The 14,913-nt window shown below is 32.5% G+C and overlaps 1 protein-coding gene across 2 annotated transcripts; it reads left to right on the forward strand.

Annotated features, from left to right (window-relative positions):
* Positions 1–6,251, forward strand: LOC110095721 (3-isopropylmalate dehydrogenase, chloroplastic-like). Of its 2 annotated transcripts, none has more exons than XM_028698503.1 (5): positions 1–321; positions 410–539; positions 625–736; positions 3,893–3,968; positions 6,100–6,251. In XM_028698503.1, exons 1-5 carry the CDS (start codon positions 105–107, stop codon positions 6,234–6,236), a joined length of 672 nt encoding a protein of 223 aa, XP_028554336.1. In that variant the 5' UTR covers positions 1–104; the 3' UTR covers positions 6,237–6,251. The 2 variants fall into 2 exon arrangements, with proteins under 2 accessions (XP_028554336.1, XP_020677030.1); XM_020821371.2 differs by having other exon boundaries at positions 3–321; positions 6,112–6,251.
* The last annotated feature ends 8,662 nt before the right edge of the window (positions 6,252–14,913 follow it).

Raw genomic sequence — 14,913 nt, forward strand, 5'->3', positions numbered from 1 at the left:
TGCGATGGATACGAAATAAAACCCTTTCATGTCCCGATCAACTCCCTCTCGCCACCCTGCCTCAAGCCCTCGACTCTCCTTTGGGTTCCTTGCTCCGATACAGCATGGCTGCTATCCACTCAAAACCACAGCTTATGAAAACCCTAGGTTCTGTGCCATCTCGATTCGGCGCTCCGCGGAAGCCAACAAGCCTCCGCTGCTCCGCTGCAAGGCCACTGCATCCCCGGAGCTATAGCATCACTCTCCTTCCCGGCGATGGTATCGGACCAGAGGTCGTTTCCGTAGCCAAGGACATCCTATCCGTTGCCGGAGCTCATGAAGGCTTGTTCTTTATTTTAAAGCTTCGCGAAGTTTCTCATTTCATGGTCTGCGCCTGAGAAACTAGACCCTTTGCTTGTGTTTTCTGCAGGAATTGAGTTTTGCTTCAACGAGATGCCGATGGGTGGAGCGGCGCTAGATGCTGTTGGGGTACCGTTGCCGGAGGAAACTTTGGCCGCTGCTAAGCAATCTGATGCGGTTCTTTTGGGAGCAATAGGGGGGTTCGTGATCTGTTGATTAGTTTTAAGTTTCTGTAGTACTTTTCTATGATATACATTGCTTTGATGCTGACCGTTTGTTTTCTAGGTACAAGTGGGATGGGAATGAGAAGCCGCTGAAGCCTGAAACAGGGCTTCTTCAGCTTAGGGCTGGTTTAGGCGTATTTGCAAACTTGAGGCCAGCCACGGTGTGGCCACAGGTACTTTGTGATGAATAATTTTCATCTCTTGTTATGTACCTGCTATGTTGAATTATGAAATTTGGAAACTTTTCTATGGAGTTGTTTGCCCTCTTTTATCTGAAGATTGATTACTTTATTAGGTCTTTGTTGAATGTTGGAAATGACCATATTGATTTTAAGGGATGTTTGGTTGCAAGTAAAGTATTTACTGTATAAATAAACCTCTTTGAAGCAAATATAGTTGAATGATTTTCTGAACTTGTGGTGATTTGATGATGTGAATGAACAAAAAGATTCTTAGGTGTCATGAAAGTACAGCAACTTTGCACCAAAACACACTGATAATTTTAAAATATTTTCTTTGCATTCATTTGGCATCAAATCAAACAACTTCAAGTTAGTTAAGCAGTTGAGCTTTTTTGAAATTCTAGCAAGTCAATGGCCCCAGTCCCAATTACTTATGAAGCCAATCTTCTTTTTTGAGTTACATATAGGTTGCAATACTGGAGATTTTACTTGTTGACTATGGAATTCATCCTATAGTATGATCATTTAGCAATAAATATTTGAACTCTTAAAAGAAGTTATGATATATGCTGCCAAATGGGTTGAATATGTTGGAATACATATTTTTGTTGAAATATCATGCAAGAGTTGAAAATATATCTGTTGATATTTTAATTGGTGTTGTTGAATCAGACTGCCAACTATAAGGATTTTCATGAAATATATTGTGACTTAATTAGTGACTCAATTATGTTTAATAAGGATTTTATGATTAATATGACTTTCTTTTTAGGGAGCTCTACTTTTCATTCTTGATATTTGTAGAGATTCTCTTACATGGAGTTTCATGCTGGTGGTGTTGCAAGAAATTTTGGCTTTGATAAAATTATAGCTATGATTGATGTCTGATGACATTTGTTCCTTTCCAACTTGGAAAGAGATGTAGCGTATAGTCTCTCAATACATAATTTGTTAAACTACATGTGAGAAGAAGCAATATGGGACTTTATACATGATTGGATATTCCATATAAGCCTTGGGAGGATAATAATGTGGATTTTGTTCTAGGATTACCGCAAACTTTAAGGAAAAATGATTTTATTTTGGTCTTGTTTGATCACTTTTACAAAATAGCTCATTTCATTTTGCATTATAAAACTTTTGACACATCTCATAATTCATATAGAAAAACGTATCTTAATGAAGTTATTAAATTGTATGGTTTATTTGAAATGATTGTACCTGCAAATATATACAATTCTTGAGTTGTGGAAAAATCTACGTGAAAAGATGGTAACCTAATTAAAAAGTTCAAATGCGTATTAGCCTTAGCAACGATGGACTCAATGTAGTTAGTAGGAGTATGTGTGATCATTACTATATTTGATTAAAGAGCATACATATGATCGGGTGTTAATCTAGAGAACTTTTCAGGTTTGGTTGAGCTTTGCTTGTTTCATATTGCATTATAAAACTTTTGGCTTATATCATAATTCACATTTAAAAATGTATTTAATGAAGTTTTTAAATTGTATGGTTTATTTGAAACTATTATGTCAGACGGAGATATAAAATTCATGAATTGTAGAAAGCTCTATGCGAAAAGATGGGAACCTAACTAAAAATACAAATGCTTATCAGCCTTAAATCGATGGACTCAATGCACTTAATAGGAGTATGTGTGATCATTACTAGGAGTATGTGTAATCATTAATATGTTTGATTAAAGAGTATACATATGATTCTGATTATTATAGGGTTTAACCTACAGAACCTTTTAGGTTTTGCTGAGATTCTTATGCCTAGTGAGTTTGCACAATTATTTGCACAACATATATATGATTTGTTTGAAAATATTCATAGAAAATTAACTTTTTATGATGACAATTATAAACCTGTCGCAGATGCAACTAGGAGACATAAAATTTAGACAAGTTTATAATCATACATTTCATTAGTGCTGTCATAGCAAATAACACATACATTGCAAGCTATGTTAGAAATATTATGAAACATTAAAAGTTAGAATAACTTACTAAAAATTCAATCTATAAGTGAAAACATCCTTCTGCAAAAAAGATATTATCAATATCGCATAAATAGGATATAATATTATTTTAACATATTATATACGTGCACTAAAAGTTTGTATTAATATACAAATATCATATGAATTTCGTAATGGTATCTTAATAGTTCATGATATGGTCATGGTTTGTGACAATAGAGAGGTGAAGCAACAAGAGCTGGAAATAGTTTCAGTAAACATGAGGTGGACATGATTAGGTATGAATTCTTGACCTGAATAATTCAATTGTAATTATGTCAATTTTATGTCAAACAAAATTGAGACGTGATTTAACCTTTAGAAGCCATTCTTCATCCAATCCTATGTTTGCATTAGTGGATATCTTGCATTGTAATCATCATCCTTTTCCAAAGTGTTTAAGATTGTCTTGACATGGATCGTCAACATGAAAGGTAAATGGGGGGCTATTTCAGTTACTTAAATCTTATCATTTGAACTGATTTTGAAAGAAAAAAAATTGATGATTGAGGTAATTATGAATTTATGAACATATTTGTGTTTAACTTGCAGCATTCTGGTTTAATGAACATATACATGTTCATAAGCAGTAAAAAGTTTCTTATGCAATTTTATATACCTTTTCTCCCATGTCCCTAATATTATCCCCCGAGGGTTTCCTTGTTGAGTGGTATACTAAAACCTTTTACATTTTGGTCTGGACAGATTAGTGATTCTGTATTTTTTTTCTATATATAAGCTTAATGCTATGATTTATCGACTGATTTAGATGTGACATGTTGTTATTTTTAACATTTGATACTAATTCTCATATTTTACATCCTTTTGTTTCTATTGATATTAAAAAAAATTGTTAAGGAAAATAATCTTAGCAATTGTATTTTTCATCTCCTGTATTTTTTACTTGATTGTGCTATCAATTTTTATGATTCTTCTTTCATTCTATCTCCTTTTATTTTTAAGATTTTTGTCTCTTTCGTTTTATAAAAATTGGTTGGTAAATAATGTTGATTTTCTTCGAACATGTAAACTTGCATGATGATGGGTGATCTAGACATATGCAATCTTCTTACAACATTTATTTATTATTGTGTTTTATTTTCTTTATTTATCTTGTGTAGTTGGTTGACTCCTCGACTTTAAAGAAAGAGGTTGCTGAAGGAGTTGACTTAATCGTAATTAGAGAGCTTACGGGAGGTACATGCCTATATTTTTATTTTTGGTAGTTATGTCAGTTTATTCTTATAATCTTCATTTGCTTATCCCAATTATTTTTTATTGGTTTTATGAAATGTAGTCTCCATTCACTCATGTTGGAGTCAACTTAATTTGTGGACTCATTTTTTAAAAATTGTTTTACACATGTAATCAAGTTATATGTAGTCCACACTTTTTTCCTTACCAGTCCTTTAATATATTGCCTCATCTTGTTATTTAATCATTTGTTCTCTAGTGTATCCACTTAAGCCATCAAAGTTTAGTTTCAATTATCTTATCTTTGATTGTTGCTATTTTGACTATCCTTATAATATAATGATCTCTCATTTTATTTATTATAATTTTTACCACTTCCATCTTAAAATTCTCCATTCAACTTTCCGATAAGTGATTTTTTTTGTACTAATCTAAGTTATCAATAACTTTTTGATTGAATACTCAAATCTATATATATCACATTTATCTAATCGTAATTTGATTATTATTTTTTAATATTCATGAAGCTCTCTTATCTTTCAATACTGTTGAGACACCACTTCATTTTAAGCATTTGATTTTAACTTTTGAAATTATGCTATGATTGTATCTCGCTTCTTTGTTTTACAGATCTAAAATATTTTAACTTATGAAGACATCACTTGATTTCTTGCAATTTTGATTGGCAATTTTTCATTTGTTATTCATTGTATTACGTGTGAAAAGTTTGGAGTAGCTCCAGTGGCAGATAAGATTAGAGAGAGTCGCCTTAGATGATTTGGTCACATAAAATGTCGGCTTGCTGATGACCTAGTTAGGAAAGTAGATGTATTAAATTTGGCCTATGTTAAGAGAGATAGAGGAAGATCTAAAAAGACTTGATTCGAAAATATTAAAAATGATATTTTATTTATTTATTAGATTTAAACGAAAATTTGACTTTTAATAGGACACAATGGAGAAAAAAAATTCATGTAGCCGACCCCATGTAGTGGGATAAAGGCTTGTTGTTGTTGTAGATTTAAATGAGAATTTGACTCTTAATAGGACATAATTGAGAAAAAAGGTTCATTTAGATGACCCCACATTGTGGGATAAAGGCTTGGTGGTGTTGTTGTTGTATTCATTGATATTACATGATATATTCTTAATCTTTGTTCCAGTAAGCCTTTCTAAAGGTGTTCTTAATCATGCTAATTTTTTAGTTACTTATCAGGGGACTCACTAACAATCATTATATCTTCTACAAGAAAATATATCATGATTCTTTTTTTTTTTTTTGAAAACTATCTTAAGTAGGGTGTAAAACGAGTCAACGGGTTAGGTTTGGGTCCAACTTGAAATTGACCAGGCCCGAATTTGGTCAACCATAACCCAACCCGTTTAATTAACGGGTAAAAAATGCGGACCCGAACTTGACACGCTAGCAAACCGAATGACTCGAACCAGACCTGATAACCCATTTTGATTTAATTTTTTTAATAACTTTTTAACAGTAGATTTTAGTTTAATTAATAAAATATAAGATAATCATACCAATGAATACAAAAAAAAATTATTTAAACGAGTCATTTCAGTCCAAAGTCGAATTGACAGGTCAATTCGAACCAGAGTACCAGACCCTTTTAATAAACGGGTTAGAATTATGGACCTGAACCCGACCTGTTTATTAATCGGGTCAACCCGAACTTGAATTTTTCAGGCCGAATTAGGGTTAGGTTGGTAGGTCGGATCATTTTTTGACACTCCTAATCTTAAGCATCTTCATGTGTTCCTATCATAAATGGAATTTTTTTGCTCACCAATAGCTATGTGTGGTGCAAATCATTAATTTAGTTGATATATATTAAATAAATTTAATATTTTTTATACACATTTTTTTTATGTCCACCAAGTCAACTATTGTGGTACTCGATTGCTTTTCATTTTCAAGTTTAATAAACACATATGGAGGCCCTTTCACTAATTTCTATAGTTATCTAGTAAGATACTTTATAAAAAGTGCCTCCATAAGAGAGGTCTTTTTGTAAATCACTTGTTTTCATGATTTTGTTCATTGCTCTTTGAAGATTATTATTATTATTATTATTTAATCACCTAAGGAATAATATTTAATTGCGAATGATTTGTTCGGAGGTTATTACAGGAATTTATTTTGGAGAGCCCCGGGGATTTGGGACTAATGACAAGGGTGAGGACTTTGGCTTCAATACTGAAATATACTCAACATTTGAGGTACAGAGATTGAGATTTTTCTATAACCTGCCTTAGTTGTAAACGTTTAATTGTTAAGGAAAAAAAACATTGAGATTATATGCAAATGGATTGGGCTATTTCAAAAACTTGTATAGTTTGGAGGAAAATCAATTTAGCATAAACGTTAAGAAATTTGTGTTTGACCAAAGTTTGGTTCAAACTTTAGTATTATAATATTTGTTATAGGCTTATGGGCTTGATAATGCCTATAATACTTGTTTTTGCGTTTTCTTATGCTACAACTTGTACTGATCAAAAGCTATAAGTTTTATAAAGAGAGTAATAAGTAAAGCAAAGCTATCATTTTTATTGATTTAAATGATAGGCTAGGTATTAAGTGAGAAAATGACATGTAAAATAGTTAATAAAAGATATAAAAGATCTTGAGAGTTTGATCAATTTTGATGCACTAAAAATGATTATTATAACATCATAGTTACATTTGAAGATAGCAAGATAGCAATGAAAGATGGAAAATGTTACTTTAAAAAGTTATTAAATTAAAATTTTGAGTAAGATATCTTTTTTTAAGAGCATAGTGGATAAAGTGATAAAGTGTATTATAAAATATACAATAAATGAAGTGAACAAAATGCAATAGAGGTAAAGAGTTTGATCTAGATGACATGCTTACTACAATTTGGAGATTTATGAAGATATTGGAGTGGTATTGGTTAGCAGTTATTCTAGATGAAATTTAAAGCCTAAGAAGATGCTAAATAATTGTAGAAATTTTTTTTGTACTAATATTATTGAGCTAAAGAGATATTTATGATTGTTAAAATCAAACTTTTGAGTCATAAAAGGATGTTACATGGTGCAACAATGGAATACGAGTCATATTGTGTGATTTTATGATAGAGCAATGAAATATAGTTAAAAAAACTATGTTGATAGCAATGATAGACTTGTTTTTTGCCCAGAAGATTACATTTTGGATATGATTTCTTATGCATAGGGAATTTATGGAAAGACATTGAGCATAACGAAAAGATCTTCAAATTATTTTTAATGATTTGAGAGGATACATGGTTAAGTTACATGAGATTTGATTTGATTTGTATCATGAAAAATTGTCAAATGGATGTTTATTCCATTAAAGATATATATTATATTATGATAGCATTAGTTAATAGTAAAATTAGCATTATTGTAGATTTGGTGAGTCGTCCACCAATCAAATAATTTCTTATTATGATTTGAGCATTAGATTGTGGAAAGATCAAATAGATCATGTTTATTGAAGTCTTAATGCTTTGATTTATTTATGGAGATTATCAACTTAGGTGATTTTCAGGTCATATAATTGAGATCAATAATGATATCTCTTTGACTGATGGGGACATCAGATCATCATGGAGAGTTTACCAGCGACGTGGCCGCCGATCTACGGCCACGATCGAGTCGTTATATTTTTGAGTCGATGTATTTTGTTTTCATGCATTTTATTATTTGCTTATGAGTGTTTATTTTATTTCTCTTTGTACCCCTTTGTATGGGAATGGTCATGTGTAAGCCTAAGGGCAATTGTGTCATGTTAGTTAGAGTCTTGTGTATGAGGCTATTTAAAGCCCCTTTGTTTTTTTTGCAAGCTAATGAATGATTATGAGAAAATTTTCCTGCACTTGTGTTTGCGGAGCCTTTGAGAGTTCTTGGAGAGTTTTGGAGAGATCCCTTGGAGAGGGAAATTGGCGTATCACCCACCAACCTTGGAGACGGCCGGGTTCGTGGTTTTATCTTCTTTATCTTATCATCACCTCCTCATCGAGCTTCCACAACCCTGCACCCTTCCTCCTCCCCTTCACGGTCAAAGCCCCTCACCCGATCCATCATCCACTTCCTAACACCCCCACGGCCAAGCATCCCCAATCCCCTTTGCCGCCGGCCACTAATCCCCTAGCCTTTTTTTTTTCTTTATTTTGTTTCCTAATTGGGTTGGGCTTAGTTGGGATCAATTTGAAATTCAAATTCATTTAAATTTGAACTCAAATTGTTTCCTAAATTAACTCTTCTATTTTAGGAAGGTATTTGTTTTGGGTTTAAGTCATAAAAGAATGTTACATGGTGCAACAATGGAATACGAGTCATATAGTTTGATTTTATGAAAGAGCAATAAAATATAGTTAAAAAATTATTTTGATAGCAATGATAGACTTGTTTTTTGCCCAGAAGATCCATTTTGGGTATGATTTCTTATGCATAGGGAATTTATGGAAAGACAGAGAGCATAACGAAAAGATCTTCAAATTATTTTTAATGATTTTGAGAGGATATATGATTAAGTTACATGAGATTTGATTTGATTTGTGTCATGAAAACATGTCAAATGGATGTTTATGCCATTAAAGATATATATTATATTATGATAGCATTAGTTAATAGTAAAATTAGCTATGGAACAATTATAGACTTTTCTATTATTGTAGATTTGGTGAGTAGGCCACCAATCAAATAATTTCTTAGTATGATTTGAGCATTAGATTGTGGAAAGATCAAATAGATCATGTTTAATGAAGTCTTAATGATTTGATTTATTTATGGAGATTATCAACTTAGGTGATTTTCAGGTCATATCATTGAGATCAATAATGGTATCTCTTTGACTCCATAGGTTATATTGGTACATAAATTGGGCAGCGTACGAGAGAGATCAATGCCTCACTAGCTCAACCTTTGGATCAAAATTCAGATTACATCATATGGGTGTGTTTGAATTTAAACTTATTTGTTTAAGGTTGTTTCTGATTTTGTATTCATGGTTAAGTTTGAACTGAGAAAATTTGTTGTCATAGATCTTTTCATGGAATTTGTTTAAGAGTGAATTAAATTTTACTGTAATTTCCTATTTAAACTTTTGAATTATGCAACAAATTCAATAGGAAAATTCTCTAAAAAAATGTATTCATCTTTTTTTTTTCCCCTTTTTCTTTCATACAAAATCCAAGAAAGCGGTTCCGATTACTTTATTTGTACTGCTTTCTTGCTCTGTTGCCTTAGCCAATGCTTACTTGCAGTTGCTTCTCTTTCTTGCTTTTGTTTCACTTTGTTGTTATCTTTGTTTTACCTCTGATGTAGCTGCCGCTTTCTTGCTCCGTTGATCACTATTGATTCTTGAGGCATCCCCTTGCTACTGTAACTCTCCTGGAATCGCTATTTTACTGTTTTACCATGAAATAAGAGTTGGGACAGCATTTGGTTGTTGTCCAACTATGATGCACCGACACATCTCCTTAAAGAGATGTGCCATGTTTGATGCATATCCGACATGACATGTGTCTTATTAAAAAAATATTAAATACAAATTGAACATGCATGTTAAATATTTAATGAATTTTTTAAAAATATAATTTCTTATATTTAATTTTTTTTATCTATTTAAAATATAAAAATTAAATTTCTTATTTTTTATCCATAACACCAGATCAATTGCCCGTACTCAATGCCCCTTTCATCGAATATTCTCATTTTTATTTCTCTTTAGCCCGTTTTGATTTTGGTTTCACAACAATGTCCAATGTCAGTTCAACATCGACGTTTGACATTGTTACAACATCGATATTTTAAAACCATCTCAACATCAAAGTCTGACGCTGTCTTGATATTGATACTACCAATTTCTACACCTATAACTTGACAACTCATTGATGGATCGACCGATTTGATTGGGAGGGACTTAGGAAATTTTCTAATCAAGAGGGACTTGTTTAGGAAGGTTCTTAATCAAAAGGAATTACTTAAGTGATGTTTCTTAATTGAAGATAACATATTTAGGGGGTGATTTAGAGGGGATTAATTAGGAAATATTTCCTAATTGAAGAGGACAGATTTGGGGGCTGATTAGGGGGATGATTTGGAGGGGATTAATTAAGAAATATTTTCTAATTGAAGAGGGTAGATTTGGTGGTTGATTTAGAGGGGATTAATTAGGAAATATTTCCTAATTGAAGATGACATATTTAGGGGCTGATTTAGGAGGGAAATAATTAAGGAAATATGAGGGAATTGGGGGAGTGTTGTTTGGGTATTTGTTCTTTATTATTTGCTTTAAATAGATGATTTTCCTGGGGTTAGGGGTATGTGTTGCCGTGTTGGTTGTTGAAATTAGATTGTTCTTAAGTTTTTTGGACTCTAGCCGGCGGCTAGGGATTTGGGATAGCCAGATCTTCCTCTCCAATTGAAGATCTACTTGTATGTTGTCTTTTCTTTCATAAAATTGTTCTTGTGTGTTTTATTCTTGATTTTCTTGTAATTGGTTTTTTGAATTTGCTGAAATCAGATTTTAGCCAAGGCTTTTCCTAAATTTCTCCGATTTTGGTTGTCACAATCCCTCACTATTACTGCTAAAATTATATCTCATGTATTTAGTTTTAGATCTACTCAAACAAAAACCCTTAGACTATAAGGTTGACCGTCATAATTTAAGTTTTCTTTCAACTCCCTCTCTAATTTTCTCAACAAGAAGAATATCATCAATAAAAAACATACACAATGGTACATATTCTTGCAAATGTAAAGTAAGAACATTTATGGCTAAAGAAAAAAGATATGGGCTTAAAGCTAATCTTGATGTAATACAACTGAAATAGGAAAATATTCAGTCAAATCATCTTGTATTTGAACACAATTAACAATATGTAGATAGATATCCTTAATGACTTGAATATAAGTATTGTTAACACATAGCTACCATGAATACTTTTAAAATCTTCTACAAACTCTGCCAACATGTCCATTTAAATCTCCCCCAATAAATTTTTTTCTTCTAGAGATATCATTTGTACTAATTCTTCTAAGTCATTCCATTGAACACGTATCCAAACTTAGTTGAGGAGCATAAATAGTAATAATATTAATAATCTTAACATAATAATAATTTTTAAAGGTATAATTTTATCTCCAATTTTATTAATTTCGACAACATCATCCTTAAATCTCTTATCTATATAATCACACCAACATTATTTTTAATACAACTCTTACTTCAATATAATAGTTTAAATCTTAAACTATCAATTTGCTTAGCTTTTTCTCTAACGCATTTAATTTTCTGAATATATAGAATATTTATAATCCAATCAATAATAATATCTATTCGTTCCATTAATTTTTCTATAAGAGAACATATATTCTATGTTCTTATCATAATCATAATTTCATAAACTAGCTTCTTTTCCTATATCTGTCCGTGATCTGAGAACCCTTGCTTATTTAACACAGTAATCCGACACCAGTGTAGCAACCCTTACACACTTCTTATTTTATTTAGGACATATAATGTGTCGCTTTCAGGGAATGCTATAGCATTAACACAATGTATTAAATGATAATTAAATTTATTGAAAGTGCAATTGGCTATATCGTTTGGAATTTTTTTGTTGGGTGGTAAAAATTAATTGATAGCCAATTTGAGTGATAAAAATAATAATACTAAAATGGATGTGTGAGAAAATAAGGATTGATTGATTATTGATTTTACAATAACATCAGGCTTTTATCCCACTATGTGGGGCCTGCTACATGAATCGGTTTTCTCGGTTGTGTTCTATTAAGAGTCAAATTCTCATTTAAATCTAACAAAAAATATTATTTCTTATACTTTCTAACTAAGTCTTTTTTGGTGTGCCTCTACTTTTCTTTACAGAGGTAGATCTAATACATCTACTCTTCTAATCGGGTCATCGGAAGTCTAACATTTTGTGTGGCTAAATCATATAAGGTGGCTCTCTCTAATCGTATATGCCACTAAAGCTACTCCAACCTTTTCACGTATATACTCATTTCGCAATTTGTCTCAAAGTGTAAAGCCATTCATCCGCCTAAACATTCTCATCTCTTCAACACTTAACTTAAATTTATGCTTCTCTTTTAATGGCTAATATTCTGTGCCATAAAGCATTGCATGTCTCACCACAATCTTGTAGAATTTTCCCTTACGTTTGCGGAGTACTTTTCTATCATACAATTACTAATTATAGAGGGATAAGTAGCATATATTGAAGATAAGGTGGTGAAATGAACATATTTTAGGAGTTACAGTAAATGGTAGAATATGTATAAATAAAATAGGCAGAAAAATTACTAGGGCCAAGGGTTAGTTCAAGGGTAACCTGCATCGTAAATGTGCAAAAGGTTTAGCTCATCAAGCAACATTTAGTAGATGGTGATTCATTGCTAACTCAAGAAAACAAAATTGACTTCAATTTGGATATGACTATTGCTAAAGATGATGGATTTTCTCAAAAACAAATGAAATGTTTGTTTTGGACGGCTGTGCAAGGGTTTATAAAAGTAGTGAGAAAAAATATTTTTTTGGAAGCTAATATGGGTATTATAAATCTTTTTACTCCTGTAAAATTAGATAACTGCTTTTTTATAGCTACCACTCTTTAGCAAATTTTGTTGTAAAAAGGTTCTTTTCACTATATAAATTTTTGAAATGCAGTAAGAAAATTGTCGGCAAACAAAAATGCAGTAGATGTCTAAAGGTAAAGCTATGAAATAATTATCTCAAATAGACATGAAAGCACACTTTTTTAGATATAATAATGGACATTTCTTTATTAAAGTCACGAATGACTGATCAATTTTAAAAAAGTATTTATTATGCAAAAAATATATTTATTAATAGTTAAAAAAATCCCATAGTTTCTATCTCCTTGTTTTCTTACAAGTCAATTTGAACTTTACGATGCGAACTAAGTAAATAATTTATATTGTTTAAGCATTGTAAAACTATTGGCTGGAGCATGGAGCAAAAGCTTAGGTTGCCCCCAAATTAACCTGGATGTCATGGTTTAGCATGTCAAGGGATAAAATTGTGTATGTTATATCGGCACCATTGAGAATTTTTGGAGTCTGTATTGCTTAGTTTCATATCTTTTTCGCCAGCTATCCTGTACAAATTTTAGCATCTCCTAACGGATGCAGTCCTATTCTCTAGAAAAATTTAAACTATTTCTTATTAAGTTTTCCACAGCTTGTATACCTCCAATGAAAATACTTTTTTCTACTCATCACATCCTGACTAGTTTTGCTATATGATTACATGAGAAAATTATTTACTGTTTTAAAATTATTTATTATCCTGTTCCAATTATTTTTCATGCATCATAAGTTTGTGGAATTAGTTGATGGGACTATGTTATAGAAATCATAATGATATCATGAAATTATTTTATGAACAAACTATTTTATTTGGAATTTAAGGAGCTACATCTACTTTGCGGTTTTCTTTTTTCAAGTCTACTTGAATTAGAACTTTCAGCCAATTAACTACAACAACCAATCTAAACTTGAGTTAGCTATTGTGTTGCAATTTTGTTGCGTCAGCTTCTATTCATATTTACCTTTGAGCTAATCAATCCACTAGAAGAGCGAGTTGGAAATTTTGAACCACATCCTGACCATATAACATGAAGCTTGAACCTAGCCCTAAGGAGAAGGTTGGTCAGGAACCAGGTTAAGCTTAACCTTTGTAAAGCCAAGCTGGCTACTCTATAGTAATACTTTGAGTTGATTCTGATTCTTATTCTACTTCTTTCACATGTTGACCCATAAAATATATTTGATAAGCAAGATAAGGATGCCCGACGAGGTTGATCTTCGATTGACGATGTGTCGCCTAAGCTGATACGACATACACCGACGATAGTCGAAACCAAGGTTTTAAAAGGCGAGATCGGGAATCGAAGCATTTTTTCTAAGCGAGGCGAGGCGAAAGCCTCAAAATGATTAAAATAAAGGGATTTTTACATACATAACACTTAAAAATTTCCTATTTACTCATCTAACACCTAAACTTATCTATTTACACATCTACCACTTAAAACATACTTGACTTTCTAAAATACCATTCCATCATCTTCTCCGTCAAAACCCCACTTGATAACAACGGCATCCTCCAGCTCACTAACGATACTCGCCGTCTCATCGGCCACGCATTCTACCGCGTCCCCTTCCGTTTCAAGAACTCCACTGACGGCTCCCTCTTCTCCTTCTCTACCCCCCCTTCGCCTTCGCCATCATTGCAGCCCCTATTTCCTGAAGAAAACTATGCCTTGCTCATTGCAGCCCCTATTTCCTCTCTGCTTCCTGCTCATTGCAGCCCTTGTTTCCTGAAGAAAAAATACGCCTCTTCCCTTCGACCCGTCTTCTCCATCGCTTCAGTTGGCGATGTTGGAGAACGGCGAGTGCATTTCTTGATCTGGTCGATAATGACATTGAGAACGACGATGACGATGGGGTGGATTGGGTGTCATGCTTTTCAGTATGGAAGACATGCCTCGAGTCCCAGGTGTTCGATTGTTGTACGCTAACTCACCTTGTCACTGGATCCTCCTCCCTGGCATGCATATCCGGTTTCAGGGCCTCTGTCGAATCAACCTTTATGACTTCCAAATCCCTGGCATGCATATCCGGTTTTTGAGATCTTGATCCAGAGTACCTGTCCTTAATTTACCCAGTATGCGCCACCCTTATTATGCAGATAAAAATGTAAACAATACTAATTGTGACTTTCAGCATAAGCTACAAAGAGCATAGAAAACTCTGTTCAAGAAATCTATGATTCAAGAACAAAAACTACTCTTCAATCCCAACGCCACGATCCCTCTGTTTGATAATTAGCGTCATAGAAAACCAATGATGCATTCAAATTAATCTTTATATGCAACTAAGCAATTAGTTCCCAGTA

This window comes from Dendrobium catenatum, unplaced genomic scaffold (assembly GCF_001605985.2).
Source record: "Dendrobium catenatum unplaced genomic scaffold, ASM160598v2 fragScaff_scaffold_1093, whole genome shotgun sequence".
Classification (NCBI taxonomy): Eukaryota; Viridiplantae; Streptophyta; class Magnoliopsida; order Asparagales; family Orchidaceae; genus Dendrobium; species Dendrobium catenatum.

Excerpts from the sequence above, each read along its gene's own strand:
- LOC110095721 (XM_028698503.1), top strand. The coding sequence starts at position 105 with ATGGCTGCTATCCACTCAAAACCACAGCTTATGAAAACCCTAGGTTCT. Across the intron at positions 322-409 it reads CGTTGCCGGAGCTCATGAAG|GAATTGAGTTTTGCTTCAAC; the intron begins GCTTGTTCTTTA and ends TGTTTTCTGCAG. Across the intron at positions 540-624 it reads CTTTTGGGAGCAATAGGGGG|GTACAAGTGGGATGGGAATG; the intron begins GTTCGTGATCTG and ends TTTGTTTTCTAG.